The sequence below is a fragment of the Puma concolor genome, chromosome D4 (genome assembly GCF_028749965.1).
Source record: "Puma concolor isolate L17-30 chromosome D4, mPumCon1.1.hap2, whole genome shotgun sequence".
NCBI classification, from domain to species: domain Eukaryota; kingdom Metazoa; phylum Chordata; class Mammalia; order Carnivora; family Felidae; genus Puma; species Puma concolor.
This window is the reverse complement of record NC_141679.1, coordinates 74,022,081-74,041,863: the sequence shown is the minus strand read 5'-3', so window position 1 is coordinate 74,041,863 and position 19,783 is coordinate 74,022,081. Positions and strand designations below refer to the sequence as shown.

The following is a 19,783-nucleotide window of genomic DNA, read 5'->3' as shown; positions in this document are numbered from 1 at the left end:
TTAGGGCCCAGATTCTGAAAAGTATGATCACGTCACGGTCCTGTCCTCTCGCAACCTTGCTGGGCAGTCACACCTTTATCTGGTTGGAGTAGTTTTTAAACTCCCGACAGCCAATGACATCTGCGTCCCTACGTTTACAAAGTACATTTACTTTGAAAGTAATCAAGGTCTTTTGAATGGTTGTGTTCCTATGAAGTCTGGGCCTTTAGCTTATTCTTTTTGCCTGATGAAAGATGGGCTTCCCTGGCTGTGACGGCTCTCGCCCGGGATGCGGTCATTCCATTCTCTTGGCAGCTGTCACTCGTACAGGCTGAGCTGCAGACCCAGTGGGAAGCAAAATGTGAACACCTGTTGGCCTCTGCCAAGGATGAACACCTGCTGCAGTACCAGGAAGTGTGTGCGCAGAGAGACGCCAGCCAGCAGGAGCTGCTCCGCCTTCAGGAAAAGGTAGGTGTTTCTCCTGGGCCAGACGGCTTAGCACAGTTAATGTGAGGTGAACACGTGGAGTCTCGTAAATGCTTTTGAACCTAAAAGATGTTACCAGCTCGAAAACCAAAACCAAACCACACTTGCTCAATTCTCCGGTCTGTCAGTAGTCTTACTGATTTGGGATGACAGGTCTGTGACCTCGAGAGAGAAAAGGCAGCGCTAGTGTTCTGGAAGGTGTTTAATTCCATTATTTGATCATTTATGACGCAAATCTTTATTGACTGCCAGTTGGACTCCAGATACCGTTAGGGAAAGGGCTTACAAAGAACTCTGCCCTCGAGAATCTCACAGTCAAGAAAGGGAGACAGAGAGACACAGATCAGCACTGAGTGCTGTGAGGCGCAGAAGAGGAAGTGCCTAAGGGAGCAGAGCCAAGAAGGGCAAGTGGCCTCGAGAAGGTGAAGAAGGCGGCAGAACACCCTGGGCGGAAGCACACAGATGGGATGGGGCGTGGGTATGGTAGACTCATTGGCATGAAAATGACAGAGCTAGAAGATGGTTTAGGGTCTTGGTATGAAAGTCTCCACGTCTGGAGGTCACTGTCCACCCTTACAGTATCTAGTTGAAAATCTTGGACCCACAGGTGATGAAGGCAGTCTTGCAGGTGAATAGGCTGCTTCTAATGACTGGTGTTTATATGTCTGTGTCCCTGGACTTACATCCCCGCTTTTCTCATCATGCTCTTGACCTGGTTAGAATAGTGCGAGTGGCCTTACTGGGGAAGCAGAGACGAAATTGTTAGTTGAGGCTGAGTGATGAGGAAACAGAATGCCCTGAGTCAGCAGGCCTGGGGTGGGCGGGGCGTATGGACACCAGCAGACCTTCCTGAGGTTAACACTGATGCTTAGGATGGTTCTGGTCCTCCTGGGTGTCCTGACTTGGATCTGGCAGTGCAGGCTCCCGAGGCCATGGCCACGGTCTGGTTGTTTTGCAGTGTCTAGCCCTCCAGGCCCAGGTCACAGCCCTGACAGAGCAAAATGAACAGCACACCAAAGACCTGGAGAACAAGTCCCACATGTCTGGGGTTGCAGCTGCTGCCACTGACCCCTCAGAGAAGGTGAGTATTTCGAAGAAGCAGCCCAGGTCGTATCAGGGGATTGATGAGCGTAGCAGGTATTCAGAAAGAATGTGGCCAATGTGTTGTGTTGATAGCTTTATTTTCTGCCTTTAGTGATAGACCACTTGTTTGACTTAAGTAAAAATTAACCCCTTGGAGCCCGTCACTTTGGTGGCAAAGCCCAGAGGGCCCTATCCTGAGGTTTTGACAGATAAGGGAAGTGCCTCTAATTCACAAGAGTGAGGAGCGTGCCCAGCATCTGGTACCACTAATCCTCATAGCCCACGGCAGCTCCAGTGGTGGCCATGGTGGGAAGAAGCAGCAATAAATGCTATTTAAGCAGTTGTGGGCACACGTGCCACAGCTCGCCTGTCCCTGGTAGCCCTTCCATCCAACACGGTTCCTTATTTAACATCGTTCTCCACAGTGACAGCCTTCGGCGTCTCAGTTCGTGACCAGCTGTGTTGTCTGATTGGTTCCAGGAGGCTTCATTTCAGCCCTCCAAACGCCTCTCTAGAGCTGACATGCGTCCCTTGATCACTCCATTCTGGCAGCATACAAGTTTTGTTTCGCTCTCCTCACGTCTTCACACAGGTCAAGAAGATCATGAACCAGGTGTTCCAGTCCTTGCGGGGAGAGTTCGAGCTGGAGGAATCTTACAATGGCAGGGCCGTTCTGGGGACCATCATGAACACCATCAAGGTGTGGCCGGCTGTTGATTGTTTTCACTGAAGCGGGTATCTTGTTGCTTAAGTACCTTCCAAGGGATCATAAATTTCAAAGGTATTCCAGACTGTTCATCAATAATTAGGATAATTGGAGTGACTTTTATCTGGATACATAAGGGCAGCCTCCTGTGAGAGGAAGAGGCAAAGTCATTTGAGCTGCATGAGTAGTTGTGTAAACAGGGACCAGGGATGGAAGTGATAGGAATGCCTGCTGTTTTCCTCTTAGCGGTCATCTCCTCCTCCTTGACTTTTGAACAGATGGTGACTCTTCAGCTGTTAAACCAACACGAGCAAGACAAGGGACAGAGCAGCAGTGAAGAAGAGGAGGAGGAGAAAGAAGAGCGGCCTCGGCAACCTTCAGTCTCAGGCAGTGCTGGACCGCCTCCAGCGCCCCTGAGCGGGGAGATGCAGGGGTCCCCCTCACTGTCACCGGAGCAGGCAGTCCAGGAGGCTGTCCCCCCACCTCCTCGGGTCCTCTCCACTCCCCAGGAAGAGGTACAGGGAAGGGAAGGGGAGCCCTCAGAAGCAGAGGCGCTCTCAGAGATAGAAGAGGGGTCCCTCTCACCTGAACTGACTTGTGGCCCCTCCCAGAGAGCTCTGGGGCCTCCGACTTCCGTTCCCCCTATGCCTCCGGGCCCTGTACTTGTGGACTCTGAGTGCGAGGAGACACTTGCCAGCGCATTGGAAAATCCCTCTGTTGAGGAGCCAGAAAGCACTGCGAGACTGTCCCTGACTTCACACCTCTTGAAGGGGGACCCACTAGCCTCAGGGTCCGAAAGTCCAGGAGAAGAGCCTCAGCCTCCAGAGCTCAAGAAAGACGAGGATGTCACTAGCTCCGCTGTTCCCTATAGGGAGCCAGGGGGCACAGAGGCGGGTTCTCCAGCTGTTGGAGCAGCAGGCAGACCCAACCACTGTTCTCAGCACACCAGGTATGTCTGCCTCAGCAGAGTTTCCAGAACAAGGCGGCTGCATGTGGAGGTTGCCGCTGGTTTTTCTAGGGCTGATAACGCATCCTCAGAGGTGGACTGTCTGATTCACTTATTCATTCAGTCATGTAATGTGAGAGGCTCTGTGGTTGGCACTGTGATAGGGTGGTAGGCAAGGCAGATTTGGTTCTTGAGTTAAGGAGCTTATAGTCTAGTGGGGAAGACACAAATATTTATGTATTATAAAAGTATGATAAGTGCTTAAAAAAAGAAATTCTCTATTATTATAATAGAGAATAAAGGGGGAATTATTCTACTTTAGATAGAGAGGTTAGGGAAGGATTCTGAGAATGCAATTTTTAAACTGGGACCTAAAGAATGGAAAGGAGCCTTCAATGCCAGGAGTGGGAGGAAGAGACTGCAGAAAGCAGGAACCGCACGTGCAAGGGCCCTGTGCTAGAAAGGGACATGACACAAGGAACTAAAGAAGGCACGGTAAGTAGGAGAGTGGTGTTAACCTGAGATTGGAGAATAAAGTAGGGACCGAGTCATGTGAGATTTTGTATCACTCTTAGAAGTTTGGACTTTAAGTACCATGAAAAGCTACTAAAGGGATTTAAGCAAAAAAGTGACACGGCCTGATATATTCGTTTTAAAAGATCACGCTGGCTGTAGGTTATGAAGGGAGTCAGGAGTGCCAGAGGCTAGCATGGAGGCGGGAGGAGTTCCTGGGTGGTCATCACAGCTGTTGAATTCTTTCCTCGTGTGGGCGCCGTGGGCTGGAACAGGAACAGCAACATTGTCTGTGACTTGATTTTCTTGATTTTTCCTTCAGTCTCTCTGGGGATGAAGAAGATGAACTGTTTAAAGGGGCAACTCTGAAAGTTTCAAGGCCCAAAGCACAGCCTGACGAGGAGGATGAAGATGAGGTGGTAAGGAAATCCCAGACACTGCCGAGTCCTCCCGCCACTACCTGGGGGCCCTTCCCCGCTGGCCCTGAGAAGAGGACCGGAGTCTGTGGGTGGCCCACGCCCTGGGCTCTGTGTGCAGCGCCCTGTGGGAGCAGGCTTGGGGCTGGGCGGGGGCAGCTCTGTAAGCAGAGGGGGGATGGGCAGATACCACTTTACTCCTGAAAAAGGATCACGATCTCCGTCCATGTGGGAATGGTTTCTACTGTCAGTGAAGGAAGTTGCGCTGCTCAGTCCTGCCTTAAAACGCTACAGCCTCAGGTTCCCTCAGGTCTGCTCAGAGACCATGTGCATTATACAACCTGAAGGGACTTGGAAGGTCTCGTCTTGCATCCTTATTCATAGAGAAACTGAGGCTCCAAAAGGTGGTTTACCTAAAGCCACCGAGGGAATTAGTGGCAGAGCTGGGCTCCTCCTGAACTGGGCACCTGTTTCTGAGCCTTTCTGCTTCCCCAGCCTGCTTTCCAAGCTGCTGTCTTGTTTTGTCACCACAACACCCAGGGTAGAAAACAGCCTCGCTCTACAGAGCTCCAGGGTGGCGGCCGGAAGCAGCTTGCCCGTGCAGCCTGTCCCCACTCTGCAACGCCAGGCTGTCACTAGGACATTGAGCTGCTCTGATGGGAATGTCACTAGAGGAGGCGTGGATGGAGAACACACACCAGCCTTAGGCTCAGACTGTCCCAAGGACAGAAGCGTGCGGTGACTGGGGGCACATTTTCTCCCCTCACATGTCAGCCAGAGTGGGCTTTGCCTTTGGCCAGAACCAGGGGGTGTGGCAGAGCAAGGAGCTGGCTTGCATCGACCAAAACCTTTCCCTCCTGCCTGTGCCCCTGCGGGACACGCACCATTTCCTCCTGTTAGCCTTCAACAATTACATTTCCATTCAGGAATTCTGCATATGAATTCTGCACTTAAAAATAAGAACGAAAAACCAATTGAGTATCCCAAGTGGCTGCCCTAAATATAGTTGGAGTGTTTAATTAGCAGTATATTATTGGTATTACTAGGAATACTATGAAGTTAATTCCTATTTCCGGGGTACTCTGAAAACCTCACAGACATTCTCATTGAATCCGCTACTAATCCAGTGAGGTAGGCACTTTTATCCTGTTCTGTAGGAAAGAGGACTGAGGCTCAGCAAGTTTAAATAACATGCTCAGGGTTATCACGCTGGTAAATGGAGAGCCGGAATAGAACAGAAGCAGTGAGCCACATTTTTATTCACTACTGCCAGAGCGTAGAGATCACCTAGTTGATGCCCAGAGAGAGGCACAAGGTCTGTTAGTTGGTGGTGGAGATGGGATCAGCCCAGGCACCCCTGACCACATCATGCTGCCTTCTGTTTGGCCGGCCCTGTGAAGACTGACCCTGGGCCAGGGTAGCTCAGAGCAGAAAGTATCTTAGTAGGGGGTGGTCTGTGCGTGCCTTTCTCCAGCATCAATCCCTGCCTCCCCCATGGGACCTGGTCCCCACCAAGCCAGAAGAAAAGGCCAGGAGCTCAAGTCATGAACAGTAGGGAACTTCCTCCAGAGCCCGTTAATCCCCCTTTTCCTACTACCCGGGTGGAGGAAGCGAGGGAAGGGCCAGTGAGACCAAGGATGCGGGGGCCGTGGCCCTGTGCTCCTGGGCTTTCTTCATCTCTTGGCTTCTCCACTTGGTAATGTGGCCAAGCCGCTGAACTCAACTCTCTCTCAAATGGCGGGGTCACATCTAGAACCAGACAGGCCACCATGGGCCACAGCAATGTTTTTTCAGATAGAGCTGTATTCTTTCCAGCCTCCCTTCATCTTCCTGCATCTTCTCTCTCCCCTTAGGGCTGCTCTGCTTCTCTCTTTCTTCCTCCTGCTCCCATCTCTCCCCTATCGACCCTGCTTTTCCCACACGAAATGTGTAAGTCACTGCATGAGAAGAAACCTGTCAAATCAATACATGTGTTTCACAAATAAATGACCAAATTAGCCAAACAAAGTTGGTCTTCTTGTGTCTGTGTTGGAAGATTGCCTCCCTTCTCTGCCTGCTTGTCTCAGCTCTTTCTGGAAGCCCAGGTTTGATGGCCTCGGGGTTAGTCCTTTCAGTAAAACCGTAACCAACACCCTCCTTTCCAACCTGGAGCCGGGAACGGGTGTCAGTTCACTTCCCCTCACACAGGCGGGAAGGCCGTCTGGTGCAGGGACAAGTGAGGACTGACTACTCTTTCCTGTTTTGGCAGAGCTTGAAGGGACACCCGCCCCCGACACCCCTTTTTGGAGATGATGACGATGATGATGACATTGACTGGCTGGGATGAAGCCCCAGGAAACCGGTGCAAAGGTTTCTCTACCGCCCCTTCCCTAAGCGCGATTTTGCACAGCCAGCCCTGGGTCTAGACGAGCCACAGGGGGAGGTGAAGGTGAGCGTTCTGAGGACAGCGGTGCAGATATCCGAGTTCCCCAGCTTCTGAGCGCCCCGCCCGGCTGGTCCGAGAGGAGCGTGAGCCTGTCTTCACAACGTTGGGGTCCTGCCTCAGTGTCCCGTTGGGAGGAAAGGCTGGTGGGTAGCCTCCAGCCAGTCACCTACAAGAGTCCTGTCCTCTTGTGAGCTTTTTAGTCTCTTCACTAACTCAGACTGATCTGCCTCCGATGCTCAACCGTGCACCAGCAACAGAACCTGTCGCCTCGGGTGAGGTCTCCCTGGTGGAACCCAGGGTGGATTACACTGTCTAAACCCCGGTTCGGTTAACAGCCTTGCCTGCAGTCCTGGGACATGTATCTTTTCTCTGCCTTAAGTCTGATACAAGAGGTCAATGAATATTTGAAATTAACAAAACTCAAATAAATGTCTGCAATGGAACTTGACACAAGCTCTTGGGGAGAAATCGAATTTGGTGCTAAGGCAGGCCGTGCTCCTCTCTGGGAATCTCAGGGTAAGAGTTGTAACAGACCTGGGTTGGTTAACATGCACAAAAGCATTATGACATACTCCCTGGGTACCCCGGAACTCAGGCTTTCAAGGAATGTCCCCACTCTGCTGTCCCCATTCGTCCCAGCCATTGAAGGCTTGGGGCATCGTGGTTATCTGAAAACCCGTCATTTCGTTCGCTTGATCTGGCACACTCAGTCTTGCACCCTAGGAAGCCGTGGACAGAAGGTGGGAGGGTCCAAACGCTGCATTATCATTCATCATGGCACCTGAGGGACTGATTCTCCTCCCTCCCTTTTTTAAGTTTATTTATTTTGAGAGGGGGAGGGAAGGCGGGGTGGAGAGAGAGGGAGAAAGAATCCCAAGTAGCCTCTACACTCAGTGCAGAGCCCGGTGTGGGGCTCGATCTCACGACTGACATCATGACCTGAGCCAAACTTAAGAATCAGATGCTTAACCAACTGAGCCACCCAGGCATCCCTGATTCTTCTCTTTGAGAGCAGCTTCCTTTCCCTGTGGACTCAGGGCCAGGGCAAATGCCAAGAAGAGTAGTGAGACAATATATGTGGTCATTTTACTTCTTCCAAAGACCATGCAACCAGTCTTCAAAAAGAATAATTTTAACAAAAATGTTCCCTGGTTTAAAATGTTTGTAAGATAGGCTCCTGAATTCCCATGGCCTGACACCATCCTTTGTGAAGACGGATCTTTTGTGAGCTTGTCCGCCATAAGTGGGGCTGGGCAACAGAACTACCACTGACTCAGCTCTGTTGTTGAGTGCTTTATACAGACTGTCTCATCTCCATGGCCCTTGCAGAAGACACTGTTACCCCATTTTATAGAGACTGAGGCTTCGAGGTAAATTAATTTGTCCAAGGTCACATAGCTATGAAGCAAGAGGACGAGAATTCAGATCCTGGCCAGCCTATTCTAGAGCCCGGACTCTGGTCCACCATGGTGGCGACCATCACTGCGTTGAGGGAAGAGGGCAGTGGTGCTTCTAAGAAATACAGGCTCCTGGGTCCCATCCCAGATCTCCTGGAACAGAATCTCTGGACTGTTGTGGTAAAATACACAGCATGGACTTTTCAGTCCCCACAGTCTACATACAGTCAGCCTCGTGCCACTGGGCATCATGTGGTCCTAGACAGTTACTCTCTTAGCCTCCCCCTCATCTGTGCGGATGAGCGGATTCGGGCCAGGCTGCCTGGCCCTGCCTCCTAGCTCTGCCACTCACAGTGCTCAGCTTCCTCTTTTCTTTTTTTTTTTTTTTTTTTTTCAACGTTTATTTATTTTTGGGACAGAGAGAGACAGAGCATGAACGGGGGAGGGGCAGAGAGAGAGGGAGACACAGAATCGGAAACAGGCTCCAGGCTCTGAGCCATCAGCCCAGAGCCTGACGTGGGGCTCGAACTCACGGACCGCGAGATCGTGACCTGGCTGAAGTCGGACGCTTAACCGACTGCGCCACCCAGGCGCCCCAGCTTCCTCTTTTCTAAGACGGACAGATTTCCTACCTTGTTGTGAAGGTTAAATTAGTTAATACTGTAAAGTGCTTAGCACACTGGCACGTACAAAGCTAGGTGTCTGTTAAATTTTTAAAAATTCAGGTTAGTGAAGGTGCTACCTTTTGTGACTTGGCCCTGAAGAATGTCCACATGCTTAGTCTACCTAGCTTCTCTAGAGCATAGATTTTCTAAAAGCCCTCTGTGCTGTTCGGGCCCCACACACCTTTAGAGGCTGTATCAAACCAAAGAGGTTGCCGGTCACCCATGGAAGTGCTCATCTCAGCAGTGCCCAGGGGAGGGAGCCTTAGCCGCTCAGCACGGATAACTGGATACGTTGAGGCTGCATCAGCGAGACCGCACTGGACACTGGAAACCTTCCATCCGTCATGACACAGAACAGCCTTCCAGTTTCCTGCTGAGGCGTGGAGGTTGCGCTGGTCAATACTGAAGGCGGCACATACTTTCTGTTGCTGTTGTCACTGTAAATTAAAGAGGGGGGTTTGATGTATTTTTGCTTCTGGCCTAGGGAGAGAAGGTGCTTTGCAGTCTGTGTGACAAAGCATTGTTTTTCTCACGGCACAGCCCCCGGTCAGTATTTGGTGTGTGAGCATAAGAATGACTGTCGGCTCGGCTAAGGTTGTGGGGTGTCTGCCTGAGGGCATGGCGTTTCAGGGCTGGCTTCCCTGAGCACAGAGTTGTCTTCATAGCAGGTGCACAGACTCAGTCTCAGCTCCTGCTGAGTTATAAGGGGGGGGAGGGGGGGCGGCGTGTGCTTGCTGTCTCAGTGAGGAGAAACACAAGAATGGTCACACGTTGTTTAAAATATATATATTTATTAAAATGTATATTTCTTTTTTAATCCCCAAAGCTTAAGACCGTCTTTCATCTAGCCCGTGAGGTACTTGAATGCAGACATTACAGTATACAGCAGTGATTTTCCCTCCCTGGGTCTCTTATTTCCTTTTTCTGTAACGTGAACTATCTGGAGAGTTCCATCTAAGTCTACAAATGTAATGCTTTGGTTTGATTGCTTATCGCGTCTTCGGTCAGCAACCCCCGTGGCTTACCCAGTATTTCAAGTGAATGAAATCATGTTTCCCCACCAGATGATTATGGCTGAGCAGGAAGTAATAAATAGAGAACGTTAAGTATTGAATATTCAGTGCAGTTCTCCGTTCAGCTAAAAGAAGGATCCGGATCAAAGGAGGCATTGGAGCCATGGAAAGTGCCCCAGACACCTCAAGCCCTTAGACTGTCTTCCTCCCGCAGACAGTGCTGTCTGATGGGAGAAGCTCCCTACCCAGAGGATAAGTCCAGCTCTTCTGCCTTTAATCTGCTGTCACTCATTCTCCCCACAAGAAAGAGAAACAGTTCCCAGCAGAAGTTGCTGTCCATCATGAATAACATGAAGTCATTTCATTAAAAATTTTGTCTTGTATTAATGTGCAAAATTGCCAACCAGGGGTTCAGTGGGGAAAATGAAAAATCTTAGTTTGTTCTCATGATCCACAGCAGGGGACAAACTTTATGTGTCCCAAAGGCAGAAAGGTGAGAAAAAGGAGCCAGTGTGGTCTCTATCCCTCAGACAGAAGAGGTCAGGAAGGCCAGTGGAAGATGCTCCTCTACATAAGGCACAAATCACGAGAGCAGAAGGTATACAGCTTCCATGACCTTCGTCACCCAGAACCCATCTCCCTGTCTTGAAGATCTTTGGAAATTCTTAATTTTTGAGTCACAGAAATAAGTCCTCATGGGCTCAGCAACCCTGTCCCCAGGTTCTGGTCTCTCCACTCTCCCTCAGGCCACAGAAGCCTTACTAAGGCACAAAATGACCGTGCCCGGGCCCTGTGCATGATGGCTGAGGACAGAGGTAGCTGCGGTGGCCTCCGAACTCCAGGCAGCAAGTGCCGGCTTCAGCCGAAAGTCTCCAAGAGCTGGGAGCGAGGAGAGGAACCGCCATCAGAAGAAACGGGAGACATGGGGCTGGAATTTCAATGTCTGGAAGAGGGGGCCCCAGCTCTCTCTAGCCCTCGGTGCCCGCAGAGCCCTCACCAGCTAAACCATGCTGAGAAGTGGGTAGGCTAGGTAGTATCCTACAGCAGAGCCAAGGATCACGCCGAAGAAAATCCAGGTGTTGTAGGACATGACAGCCAGCATCATGAAGTAGCCTATGACCACCTGAACGACATGGATTAGCGACTGGCCAAAGTGACAGAAAAACCACCTAGATGAAAAGGAGAGCCATGTTAATGTTGGTAATGAGCTGGAAGCTAGGAGCTGGTGTCAGGAAGTAGAAAGAGCAGCTGAGTTACAGGACCAGCTTATTTGTAATTTGTATGCTTCACCCAGAAGAGATTTCTTTTCAAAGAGCTCTATGAGAAACCACTGATGGGATAGGGCCTTGTACAAGGAGCCTTGGATAATCACTTCTTTACTATATTTAGCTCTGAGCTTCCTGGCATCCTAGGCAAAAGGGAAAATGAGACCTGTATTCTGTCATGTCTGATAAAGGATAATACAAACTCATCAATCAGTAAAGCAGATTTTTTTTTTCCTTCTGAATCTACTGTGGGAGGCAATACTACAATGGAAAGAACATGGGCTTTGGTGGCAGATCAGCTCCTGGCTCTGTCACTTAACACAAATAACTTAACCTCTCTGAACTGAAATTTCCTCATCAGGGAAACAGGAATAAGAACGCCTCCCTTGCAGGGTGGGTGTGTATAGTAGAGACGCCCGTGTAAGGAGCAGGCAGGCTCCTGACGCACGGCTGGAGCTGGAGAGAGGGCAGAACTGGGACCCTACGGGACTGCCTTATCAGACCGGGATGGGGAGGAGGGGGAGGAGGGAGGAGGGAGGAGGGGGCTCCCTGACCCAGATAGATCCACCACTGACAGCAATTCTTACTACTTGTGTAGGGACGGCTGCAGATTCCATCCTGGGTTTGGAAACCTTAGTGACCTAAGAAACTGCTGAGATTTGGAGGGGGGCCGGGTGGACACCTGTATTGCTAGGCAGAGGCCTGCACAGAGTTCTGAAGGTCTGAGCCTCCCAAGTGGCTGTTCACAGCTCTGGCCTGGGCATCAGGTGTCCTCACTACTTACGGTAAGCACTTCGGCAAGTTTTGTTCCTTGGGCCTCGATGTGCTTTCTGTGAAGTGGGGCTAATGCCCTGTGGGCCCAGCCTCTCTCTCAGGATGACTGTGAGTAGTACTCTGCCGTTCCCCGCACACTGTGCCTGTTACCTGAGGCGGGCTCTGCTGACCGGGGCCGAGTCTGAGGCTGAAGAATCCTGGTCTGTCTCCTCAGTGAGCTGCTGGCTGGAGAGGACGGACACACTCACTACAGCCTGGTGGAGCAGCTTGGCTTTGCCAACCTTGATGCTTTCGTACAACACGGCCAGGAACAGGACCACCAGCACGGAAAGGGCCATGCCTGTCAAACGAAGCCGAGTTGCAGAGACCGGGCTGGGCAAGCCGTGGTCGCCTTCTGGCAGCTTCCCCTGGGGCCTGGGGTAGGTGGCAGGAGACCACCTCCACCCATTCCCTCTGAATCCATCCCATCTGCCTCTCTCGCATCTTCTCCCCCTGCCGTGGGCTCAGAACTTCACTGTCTCTTTCCCTCTCCAGCTCTTTCTTGGAAGGGTTGGCCTATCGGGGTATGGCTTTGAGGTCAGGAAGAGAAGCCCTCTGGGAAAGGTAGGGTCCTAGGGTGAAGAAGACACATGCCACCGCCCCCAGCTGCTCCCCCTGCAGGGGTCACAAGTCTCTGTCAAGACTGCTTTTTTTTTTCTTTTTTTGAGAGAAGGCACAAGCAGGGGAGGGGCAGAGAGTGAATCCCAAGCAGGCTCTGCGCCCAGCGCAGAGCACAATGTGGGACTCTATCTCACGACCTCAAGATCAGCGCCTGAGCCGAAATCACGAGTCAGACACTCAACAGGCTGAGCCATCCAGGCGTCCCCTGTCATGACTTCTTGTTAAGGGAAGAGCATGTACAGTGAGGTTCCGTTTATGAGTATGTACATAGAAAAGTCTGGAAGAAGGGAGATTCAGCAAAGGAGTCGTAATCATCTTAGCAAATTAGGATATAAGAGATTTATTTTAGAGAGAATGAGCGGGGGAGGGGCAAAGGGAGTGGGGGAGAGAGAACCCCAAGCAGGCTCCATGCTCAGTGCAGAGCCCGACATGGGGCTCGATCTCATGACCCTGGGATCATGACCTGAGCCGAAATCAAGAGTCAGACACTCAACTGACTGAGCCACCCAGGCACCCCAGGATATAAGAGAGTTTTATTTTCTTCTCACCTAACTTCCCAAAGTTTCTACTGTGTTTATTGCTTGTATAATAGTGTGGGGGGGGGGGGAACCAGTAAGTTATTTTATGGAAAACATTAAGTGCTTACTAGGGCTGCTGTGTAAAATTAGCTGCTAATTGCTACTTTGGTTTTACAAGACAAGAGGAGGGATACTAAATGGTCCAGCTATAGTTATTTTATTGGGCTCCCAGGAGGAAATCATCTACAAAAGATGCAGGTTATTTAAAATATAAAATTACATGTAATTACATGCATATGGTACAAATTCAACTGGTGCAAAAGGGTATACAGTGGAAGGTTAGTCTTCCTCCCAGCCCAGTCCCTAAAACCCCAGTCGTCTCCCTGGAGCATTTTCCTCCATAGCTTTCCAGGGATCCTCGCTGTCAATATAAGCCTATGTCTGAACGACAGCATCCTGTCTGTGCATATTCTTCTGCATCTGACGTCGCCATCCAAGTACACCTTGTACAGAGGTTCCCCTTAGTTCACACAGATCTGCCTTATTTCTGGGGTTTCATAGTGTCTGTGATAGTCTATTTTCCAAAGACGGCCACCTCACCCTATCCCTGCCAACGTGCTCTGCTTACAGTGTCAGCATCCTGCCATCAAGTGGTGGGGTCCATGCCCCCCACCCTTTAGGCTGAGAAGACCTTTGTGACTTCCTCACCCAATATAGGTGGAAGTGAGGCTCTGTGACTTCCAAGGCTGGGTCTTAAAAATCCCATGCACTTCCACCTCGTTCTCTTGACACACTCGCTCCTTGCAACCCAGCTGCCCTGCCACAGGAAACCAGGGGGCCATAGGAGACGCCACACGGAGGGCTTCGGCCAACAACCTCCGCTGAGGTCCTCGCTGACAGCCAGCAGCGAGCGGTCGACTGGAACATGAGGAGGTCTTCAGGAGGACTCCAGTCCCAGCCACTGTCTGACTGCACCTGCCTGAGAGGCTTTGAGGGGGACAGCCCGGCAGAGCACAGTCGACTCAGAGCCTTGAGAAGGGGTACTACAGACTGGGATCCCCGGCATGGTAACCTGCTGAAGGCATGATCATGATTTATTTGATCGACGCCTGCAAGGATGGGCATGTGGGCCACTTTCATTCTACTTTTAAAATGCAGTTATTGAAGCTGAACCAGAACTCCATCATGAATTCGGGCCCAGCTCTGCCTTTTCAAGTCAAAGCCCTATCCTTCTCTTGTAAACTGGTGTCTCGTCTAAAGCCCAACCAGCAGCGGCTGCTCTGGGTTTCTGAACTGACGCTGGGCATGCTATGAAGGAGGTGCTAGGAGACAAGACACCTCGATCTACTTCTGGCTCTGAGGTTTACTCGCTGTGTGACCCTGGATGAGTCTCTTTCCCTCTCTGGGCTTCAGTTCCTTCTCTTGTAGTAGAGGCAAAAGCTGTATCCTTGGCCTCTCTCTGGGCCTTTGTGACAGTGAGATAACGGTGCCTTTTGGGATCTGAAAAGCAGTGCTTGCAAATGGAATTATAAATGCAAAGTTCCTGCTCAGTTGTAATGTAAGAGGAGTCAGGCCCTTACATTTGAGCCCACTTAAACGTCCACAGAGCGTAAAGAGAACCCAGGCTGTCCACTGCCTAGAGCTACCAGGCTTTCCAAGCTACAAGCCTGGGCTTCTCAATTCTTACCTGCAGGACTGTGGACATTCCAAAAATCAAACAGAAGCACCACCTCATTGGAGAAAATGAAATGCATCTGAAAGAGAAGGGAATCTGCATTACAGGGGGCTTAGGGCAGTGGAAGTCATGGCCCCTAATGCTCTCCAGCAGCCTCCCCTACAGGCCCAGAGGAGCGACGTCACTGGTCTTAATTGCAGGAAAGGACATTAGCTGTCCCCAGGACCAACTTGAGGCCAGGCCGGGCAGGGACTCACCCAAGGCCCCACAGCAGGTGCACAGCAGAGCTATCATGGAGCTGGTCCTGCTCCGGGTGGAAGTGAGGTGTGGGGACTACCACACAGGTTGGTGTTGTCAGGTCACACTGAGATGTCCCCTCTGTGCCCTCCAAACCCAGTGGGGAAGCACCGGACTACCGGACTGTGGAACGGCTGCCTCTCTTACCCTGGGCCCTAGCCATTCTGTTCCAGCCACGTGTATCCTGGAGGGGCCAATGCTGCCATCTCCACTGTGTGCTCCACATCCGTCTGCTCATTTTACATTAAACATTTGGTGACCCCATTCTGTGCCCAGCATTCTGGACAAAGGTTAACATCTCTGCCCTCAATGAGCTCTCCACCTCGCAGAAAGAAGGAAGGCAGAAGCACAGACCACGCAGCCGCCATCTGAGTGCCCTTCTCAAAGAGCGCCTTGCCCATCCTGTGTCGGCAGGGGCATCAAGGGTTCTTTATACATAATCTCAGTTCACAACAGCCCTGTGTGTGACAGGGACAATTAGGCCCATCTCATGGAAAGGAAACTTGGGGAAACTAGCCTCAGAGGAGTTAAGTAATCTGCTGAAGGTGCCAAGGCTAGGAAGTTGGCAGAGCGGAGATTCTAAGCCGGGTCTAGTTGCATGCCAAGCCAGGATTCCAGGATGCTATGCTCCCCTCGATCACCAAGAAAGGAGGACAAGAAGGGAGCCAGGTGGCGATTCTCAATACCCACACCAGGCTTAATGACTGTGTTCGGCAACATTAAAGCCGGAGGGATCAATATTAGTCCACCGTCTCAGGGAAAGGAAGGTCCTCTCTCATCACCGGGTAAGTAGGACCTCAGTCCACAGCAGCGGCTCTGCAAATACCATCAGGGCTCCGCCAGCTAAGGGGACCCTGGCTGAGTGGGATCAGGTGACAGAAGCTTTGCCTTCTAAGGCAAGTATTAGAATCCCCAAATGTCAGAGCTAGAGTGTCCTTAGAGAGTTTCTTTTATTGTGATATAATTAACATGTAACTCTATATTAGTTTCAGGTGTACAACATGATTCACTATTTGTATATATTGTGAAATGATCAGCTAGTAAGACTAGCTTAACATCCATTACTGCTCAGTTACAAATTTTCTTCTTGTGATGAGAATTTTTAAGATCTACTCTCTCAGCAACTCTTAAATATACAATACAGTAGTATTAACTGTAGTCACCATGCTGGGCATCACTTTTTTTTTCTCTCAAAGGGTTGTTTTTAGTCCCCTGGCTTTCAACTCTGTTTTGTTTTGTTCTGTTTTTGTGTGTGTGTGTGTGTGTGTGTGTGTGTGTGTTTTGCCAGGGATCACTGGCAAATAAAATCTTCCTTGTAACTCCACCATATAAAACCTGGGGTTCTGAGTGAGAAGGGGAGAGGGGTCCGAGCTCTGCAGAAACTCAGTGTGAAAAACACTGATCTGGTCCCACTTGGCCCCTCTCTACCTCCATCTCATTCCCAGATGGGGAAAATGAGTCCCAGCAGGGGAAGGGATTTGCCCAAGACCACATAAGAGGAAAAGGGAAACCTAGGAATCATATAAAAATCATGTTGAAGAATTCTGAGATAAAATAGCTTTTTATCCCCCTAATGGGAAAGGGGTACCTGCTTAATGTAAAAAGCTGAAACAGTACCAAAAAGAAAATATAAATCATTTTCAGTCCTACCAGCCAGACATCCCTTGTTAAGATTTCAAAAAGCATATACGTTGACTTGACAAAATGTTCACAAAAGATGGACATATGAAAACAAACAAGTACCAATCGTCCTGTGAGACTCCATTTACACTGGAGTTACGCTCATTCAGCTTCAACAGAAGCCTTGGGCACCATCTCTGCGTTGGGAGCAGAGGGGGTATTGCACCATATGCCCCCTCTCTGGATTCACTTAATAAAGCGGTTGGCATGACTGGAATGTCCCCAACGGCTAGTTAATCAGAGAAGTTCCCTAACTGGCTTCCTTCTATCATCCTTGGGCCTGGGCCAGCGCTCTCAGGAGCCTCAAACAACTTTTGCTGTGGACTTGAACACCCACAAAGCAATAAATGTAATTCAGCTGACAAACAATGATTTTCGTTTTGCTAGGGATGCAGATGCTGGAGATATGGAGACAAACGAGACAAGTCCTTGGCCCTCACAGAACTAACCATCCATCAGGGGAGAGGGAAGGGAAGAGATCATTACAACAGGTGTATGTAGTTCAGTGCAAGGGAGACACAGAGGATGCTTCCTGGGGGTGCTGGGGATTAAGCCCCCTGGGGAGGTACCTAACCCAGCCAGGAAGACAGATGGCTTGGACATCTGAAGCAGGGGGCGGGGGGGGGGGGGGGGGGCGTGCACAGGAGGCAGCCAGGGGGAAGACGGAGTTTACTATGTTCCAAGCTGGAAGTGCCCGGAGAGTGGTTCCACCTACTGGGGAGTGAAGAATCGGGGGAAGACAAAGCCTCGCCTACCCTTGCCTTTTCAACCGGAGAACAAGACTCAAATCAGCAATACTCTGAGTTGGGGCTACATTTTTCAGTGAAACAGGGTCCTGTGGTCAGATATGCATGAGGCAGCGCCCTACCCTCGTTTCCCCACTTGGGTGGAATCTCAGCCTCCAGACCCCAAGTCTAACTTATCTGTGCCTTATTCAGGGCCCCACCCTGGGCAGGGAGAGGCTGTGGTGAAGAAGAGAGCAATCATGGACTTGTTTTCTTTACGTTCTCATCTGCGGTTACTTACACTTTGAGAAGCGCTCTCTCATTTATAAACCCAAGAGTTCAGGGGGGAGCTTATGTCCCTGTCCTGTGCTGCCCGGCTCCGGAGCTTTTCACAAACTCTTCCCCTCTATTTCCCCTTTTAGAAACCCAGTAGGAGGTGGGGGGTGAGCCTTCGACTAAGTGACCAGTGTTGGCTTCCTGTATCTTCAATTCTATGACATTCTTCGTGGGATGTATTACGATTTCTTCGAAGACCAAAGAGTCTGGCAAGCTGTCATTCTCTCCCAGGTGAACTCCACCTAAAAAAAATAGTCTGAAATGCCACTTCCTACCCAAATGTAGGGAAGATGGAAAGTAGCTGGGTCTGGGGTTTTTTTCCCCCCAGAGATTCAGACCACAGGTTAGCCGCGACAGAGAGCACCCCCCCCCCCCCACCCCCGGGCGTGTTCTCGGTGCGTGAAGTGCACCGGGCCTTAGCTCCTGATGGGGGCCTTCTCGGAATCTCCGCCAAGTCACTGCCCCCAGGGCAGGGAACCCTCGGCCAAGTCCGTCTTCACCCACCGCGCCTCCACCGCTCGTCCGGTCGGGCCGGACTGACTCCCAGCGGGAGGCACAAATAAGAGAAAACCCCAAAGCAAAGCCACCGCCAGCTCCCCCTCCCGCGTCCCCCCAAGGCTCGCTCCCGGCCAAGGGGCGACGGGCACTCGAGGGTCCCGCCCGGGCCACCCGCCCCGCGTCGTCGCTGTCGGCGGAGCCTGCACTCACCTTCGAGGTGAGCGCGCCGAGCGGGCGCCGGAGCCGCTGCTACTCACTCGGGGCTCCCAGCTCCGAGTCCGTCCAGCCGCCGCCGCCGCGGTCGCGACCCGGGCGGCGCGGTCACATGTCGGGGTGAGGCGGGCGCGCGGGTGCCTGGGAGTTGTGGTCCCCACGTGAGGCCTCACTCCGGGCGGCCTGGGGCGCACCCACGGGTCCCCGAGCCGGCGGCGCGCCAGCCGGAGTCGCCAGCGCAGCGGGGGCTCCGTCCTGCGCACCGTCTGGCTCCTTACCCAGTTTTGCACTTGACCTGTCTTTGTAATTATCATTTAAAAAGTTTATTGCTCTTCTAATAACGCGAGCAAAGCTTTACACGAGTGAAAAATTATAAAGTCCATTCTATGGGCCAAATAGCAACAAATCAGGAGTAAATTAAATTATGCCCTCGGCTTTTAAATGTGGCTGTTCTTTTTCTATCTTTTCCAATCTGATAAGCAAAAAAGCAACACACAGTTTTAATTTTAACTTGTATTTCTTTGATTACTAGGGTGGTAAACTTTTTTCTTATTGGTATCTCTGTTTGTGTATTGTCTGCCCGTTTTATCCATCCAATTTTTCAAGGTGCAGGGAATTTTCTGGGGGATGAGTGATCTTTAACAGTATTTCATTTTTTTAATGTTTATTTATTTTTAAGAGAGAGAGAGAGAGTGCAGGTGGGGGAGATGTAGAGAGAGAGAGGGAGACACAGAATGCAAAGCAGGCTCCAGGTTCTGAGCTGTCAGCACAGAGCCTGACGCAGGGCTCAAACCCATCAACCATGAGATCATGACCTGAGCTGAAGTCAGACGCTTAACTAACTGAGCCACCCAGGCGCCCTCATTTTTAAATACACAGTTGTCCAGTGGGAAAAAGGAAACCTCAGAGAAATCTTACCAGAGACAGTAATAGTAGAGGACTTGAGCCTGGAGTGTGACCTCAGTTCAAATCCTGAGCCAGCAAGTATTGGCTTTGGGACCTCAGGCAAAAGGTATTGTGTTTCTGAGCCTCAGTTTCCTGGTCAATAAAATGAAAATAATAACAGAATCTATGTCATAGGGATGTTCTAAGGCTTAAATGAAGCCTCGTGTGTTAAATTTTCAGTACAGAACCTGGTTATGGGAGCTTGCTCAATAAATGGTAGCCCTTGTTGTCATTAGCACAGATATTTGTGGAGAGGAAGCAGATCGCCAAAGGTCAAGACACTTGCTCAGGGTCAGGCAGCTTGTAAGAGCCTCAGTCTGAAGGATAGTGGGGGTTAGAGGGATGTCAGCGATCAGGTCAGCCTCAGGGAAAGAATATGGGACTGACATCATGAGGGGGTCTGGGAGGGAGCCCTGCTGAGGGGAATGCACTGGTCCATGGAGGAAGCTCATGGATATTCTTGAAGCATCTGGGTTGCAAGAGCTTGGGAGGGATTTGGAGATTTGGGTGTAATTTTTCACCTCCCTGGGCCTCACCTGGGAAACAGGAGTAAGAAGACTTGACCTTC

The 19,783-nt window shown here is 50.8% G+C and overlaps 2 protein-coding genes across 8 annotated transcripts in view; one reads left to right on the top strand and one right to left on the bottom strand.

Annotated features, from left to right (window-relative positions):
- The window catches only part of FKBP15 (FKBP prolyl isomerase family member 15), a 56,504-nt gene extending 49,507 nt beyond the window's left edge, over nt 1–6,997 (top strand). For 2 of the 4 annotated variants that reach the window (XM_086683739.1, XM_086683737.1), the window contains exons 23-28: nt 295–447; nt 1,424–1,546; nt 2,141–2,248; nt 2,533–3,203; nt 4,036–4,132; nt 5,983–6,136. In XM_086683739.1, coding sequence (XP_086539865.1) covers nt 295–447; nt 1,424–1,546; nt 2,141–2,248; nt 2,533–3,203; nt 4,036–4,132; nt 5,983–6,114 — 1,284 coding nt within the window. In that variant the 3' untranslated portion in view covers nt 6,115–6,136. Of the gene's footprint in view, nt 1–294; nt 448–1,423; nt 1,547–2,140; nt 2,249–2,532; nt 3,204–4,035; nt 4,133–5,982; nt 6,137–6,377 lie in introns of those variants that run through there. The other 2 variants (XM_086683740.1, XM_086683738.1) reach the window with 2 other exon arrangements.
- On the bottom strand, nt 3,816–18,405 carry SLC31A2 (solute carrier family 31 member 2). Of its 4 annotated transcripts, none has more exons than XR_015242961.1 (5): nt 18,268–18,405; nt 14,534–14,600; nt 11,819–12,008; nt 8,798–9,053; nt 3,816–4,040 (listed from the first exon to the last, which is right to left on the bottom strand). XR_015242961.1 is itself a non-coding variant. In XM_086683757.1 (5 exons), exons 3-5 carry the CDS (start codon nt 14,598–14,600, stop codon nt 8,879–8,881), a joined length of 432 nt encoding a protein of 143 aa, XP_086539883.1. In that variant the 5' UTR covers nt 17,525–17,801; nt 18,268–18,368; the 3' UTR covers nt 8,539–8,878. The 4 variants fall into 4 exon arrangements, 3 of the variants coding, with proteins under 3 accessions (XP_086539883.1, XP_086539882.1, XP_025769394.1); XM_086683757.1 differs by lacking the exon at nt 3,816–4,040 and adding an exon at nt 17,525–17,801 and having other exon boundaries at nt 8,539–9,053; nt 18,268–18,368; XM_086683756.1 differs by lacking the exon at nt 3,816–4,040 and having other exon boundaries at nt 8,539–9,053.
- Between the last annotated feature and the right edge of the window lie 1,378 nt (nt 18,406–19,783).

Bases quoted from the DNA above. Each gene is read 5' to 3' on its own strand.
- SLC31A2 (XM_086683756.1), bottom strand. From the start codon at position 14,600: ATGCATTTCATTTTCTCCAATGAGGTGGTGCTTCTGTTTGATTTTTGG. The intron at 12,009-14,533 runs GTAAGAATTGAG...TTCGTTTGACAG, and splicing joins GAATGTCCACAGTCCTGCAG to GCATGGCCCTTTCCGTGCTG. The intron at 9,054-11,818 runs GTAACAGGCACA...TTTAATTTACAG, and splicing joins GTCAGCAGAGCCCGCCTCAG to TGACAACAGCAACAGAAAGT.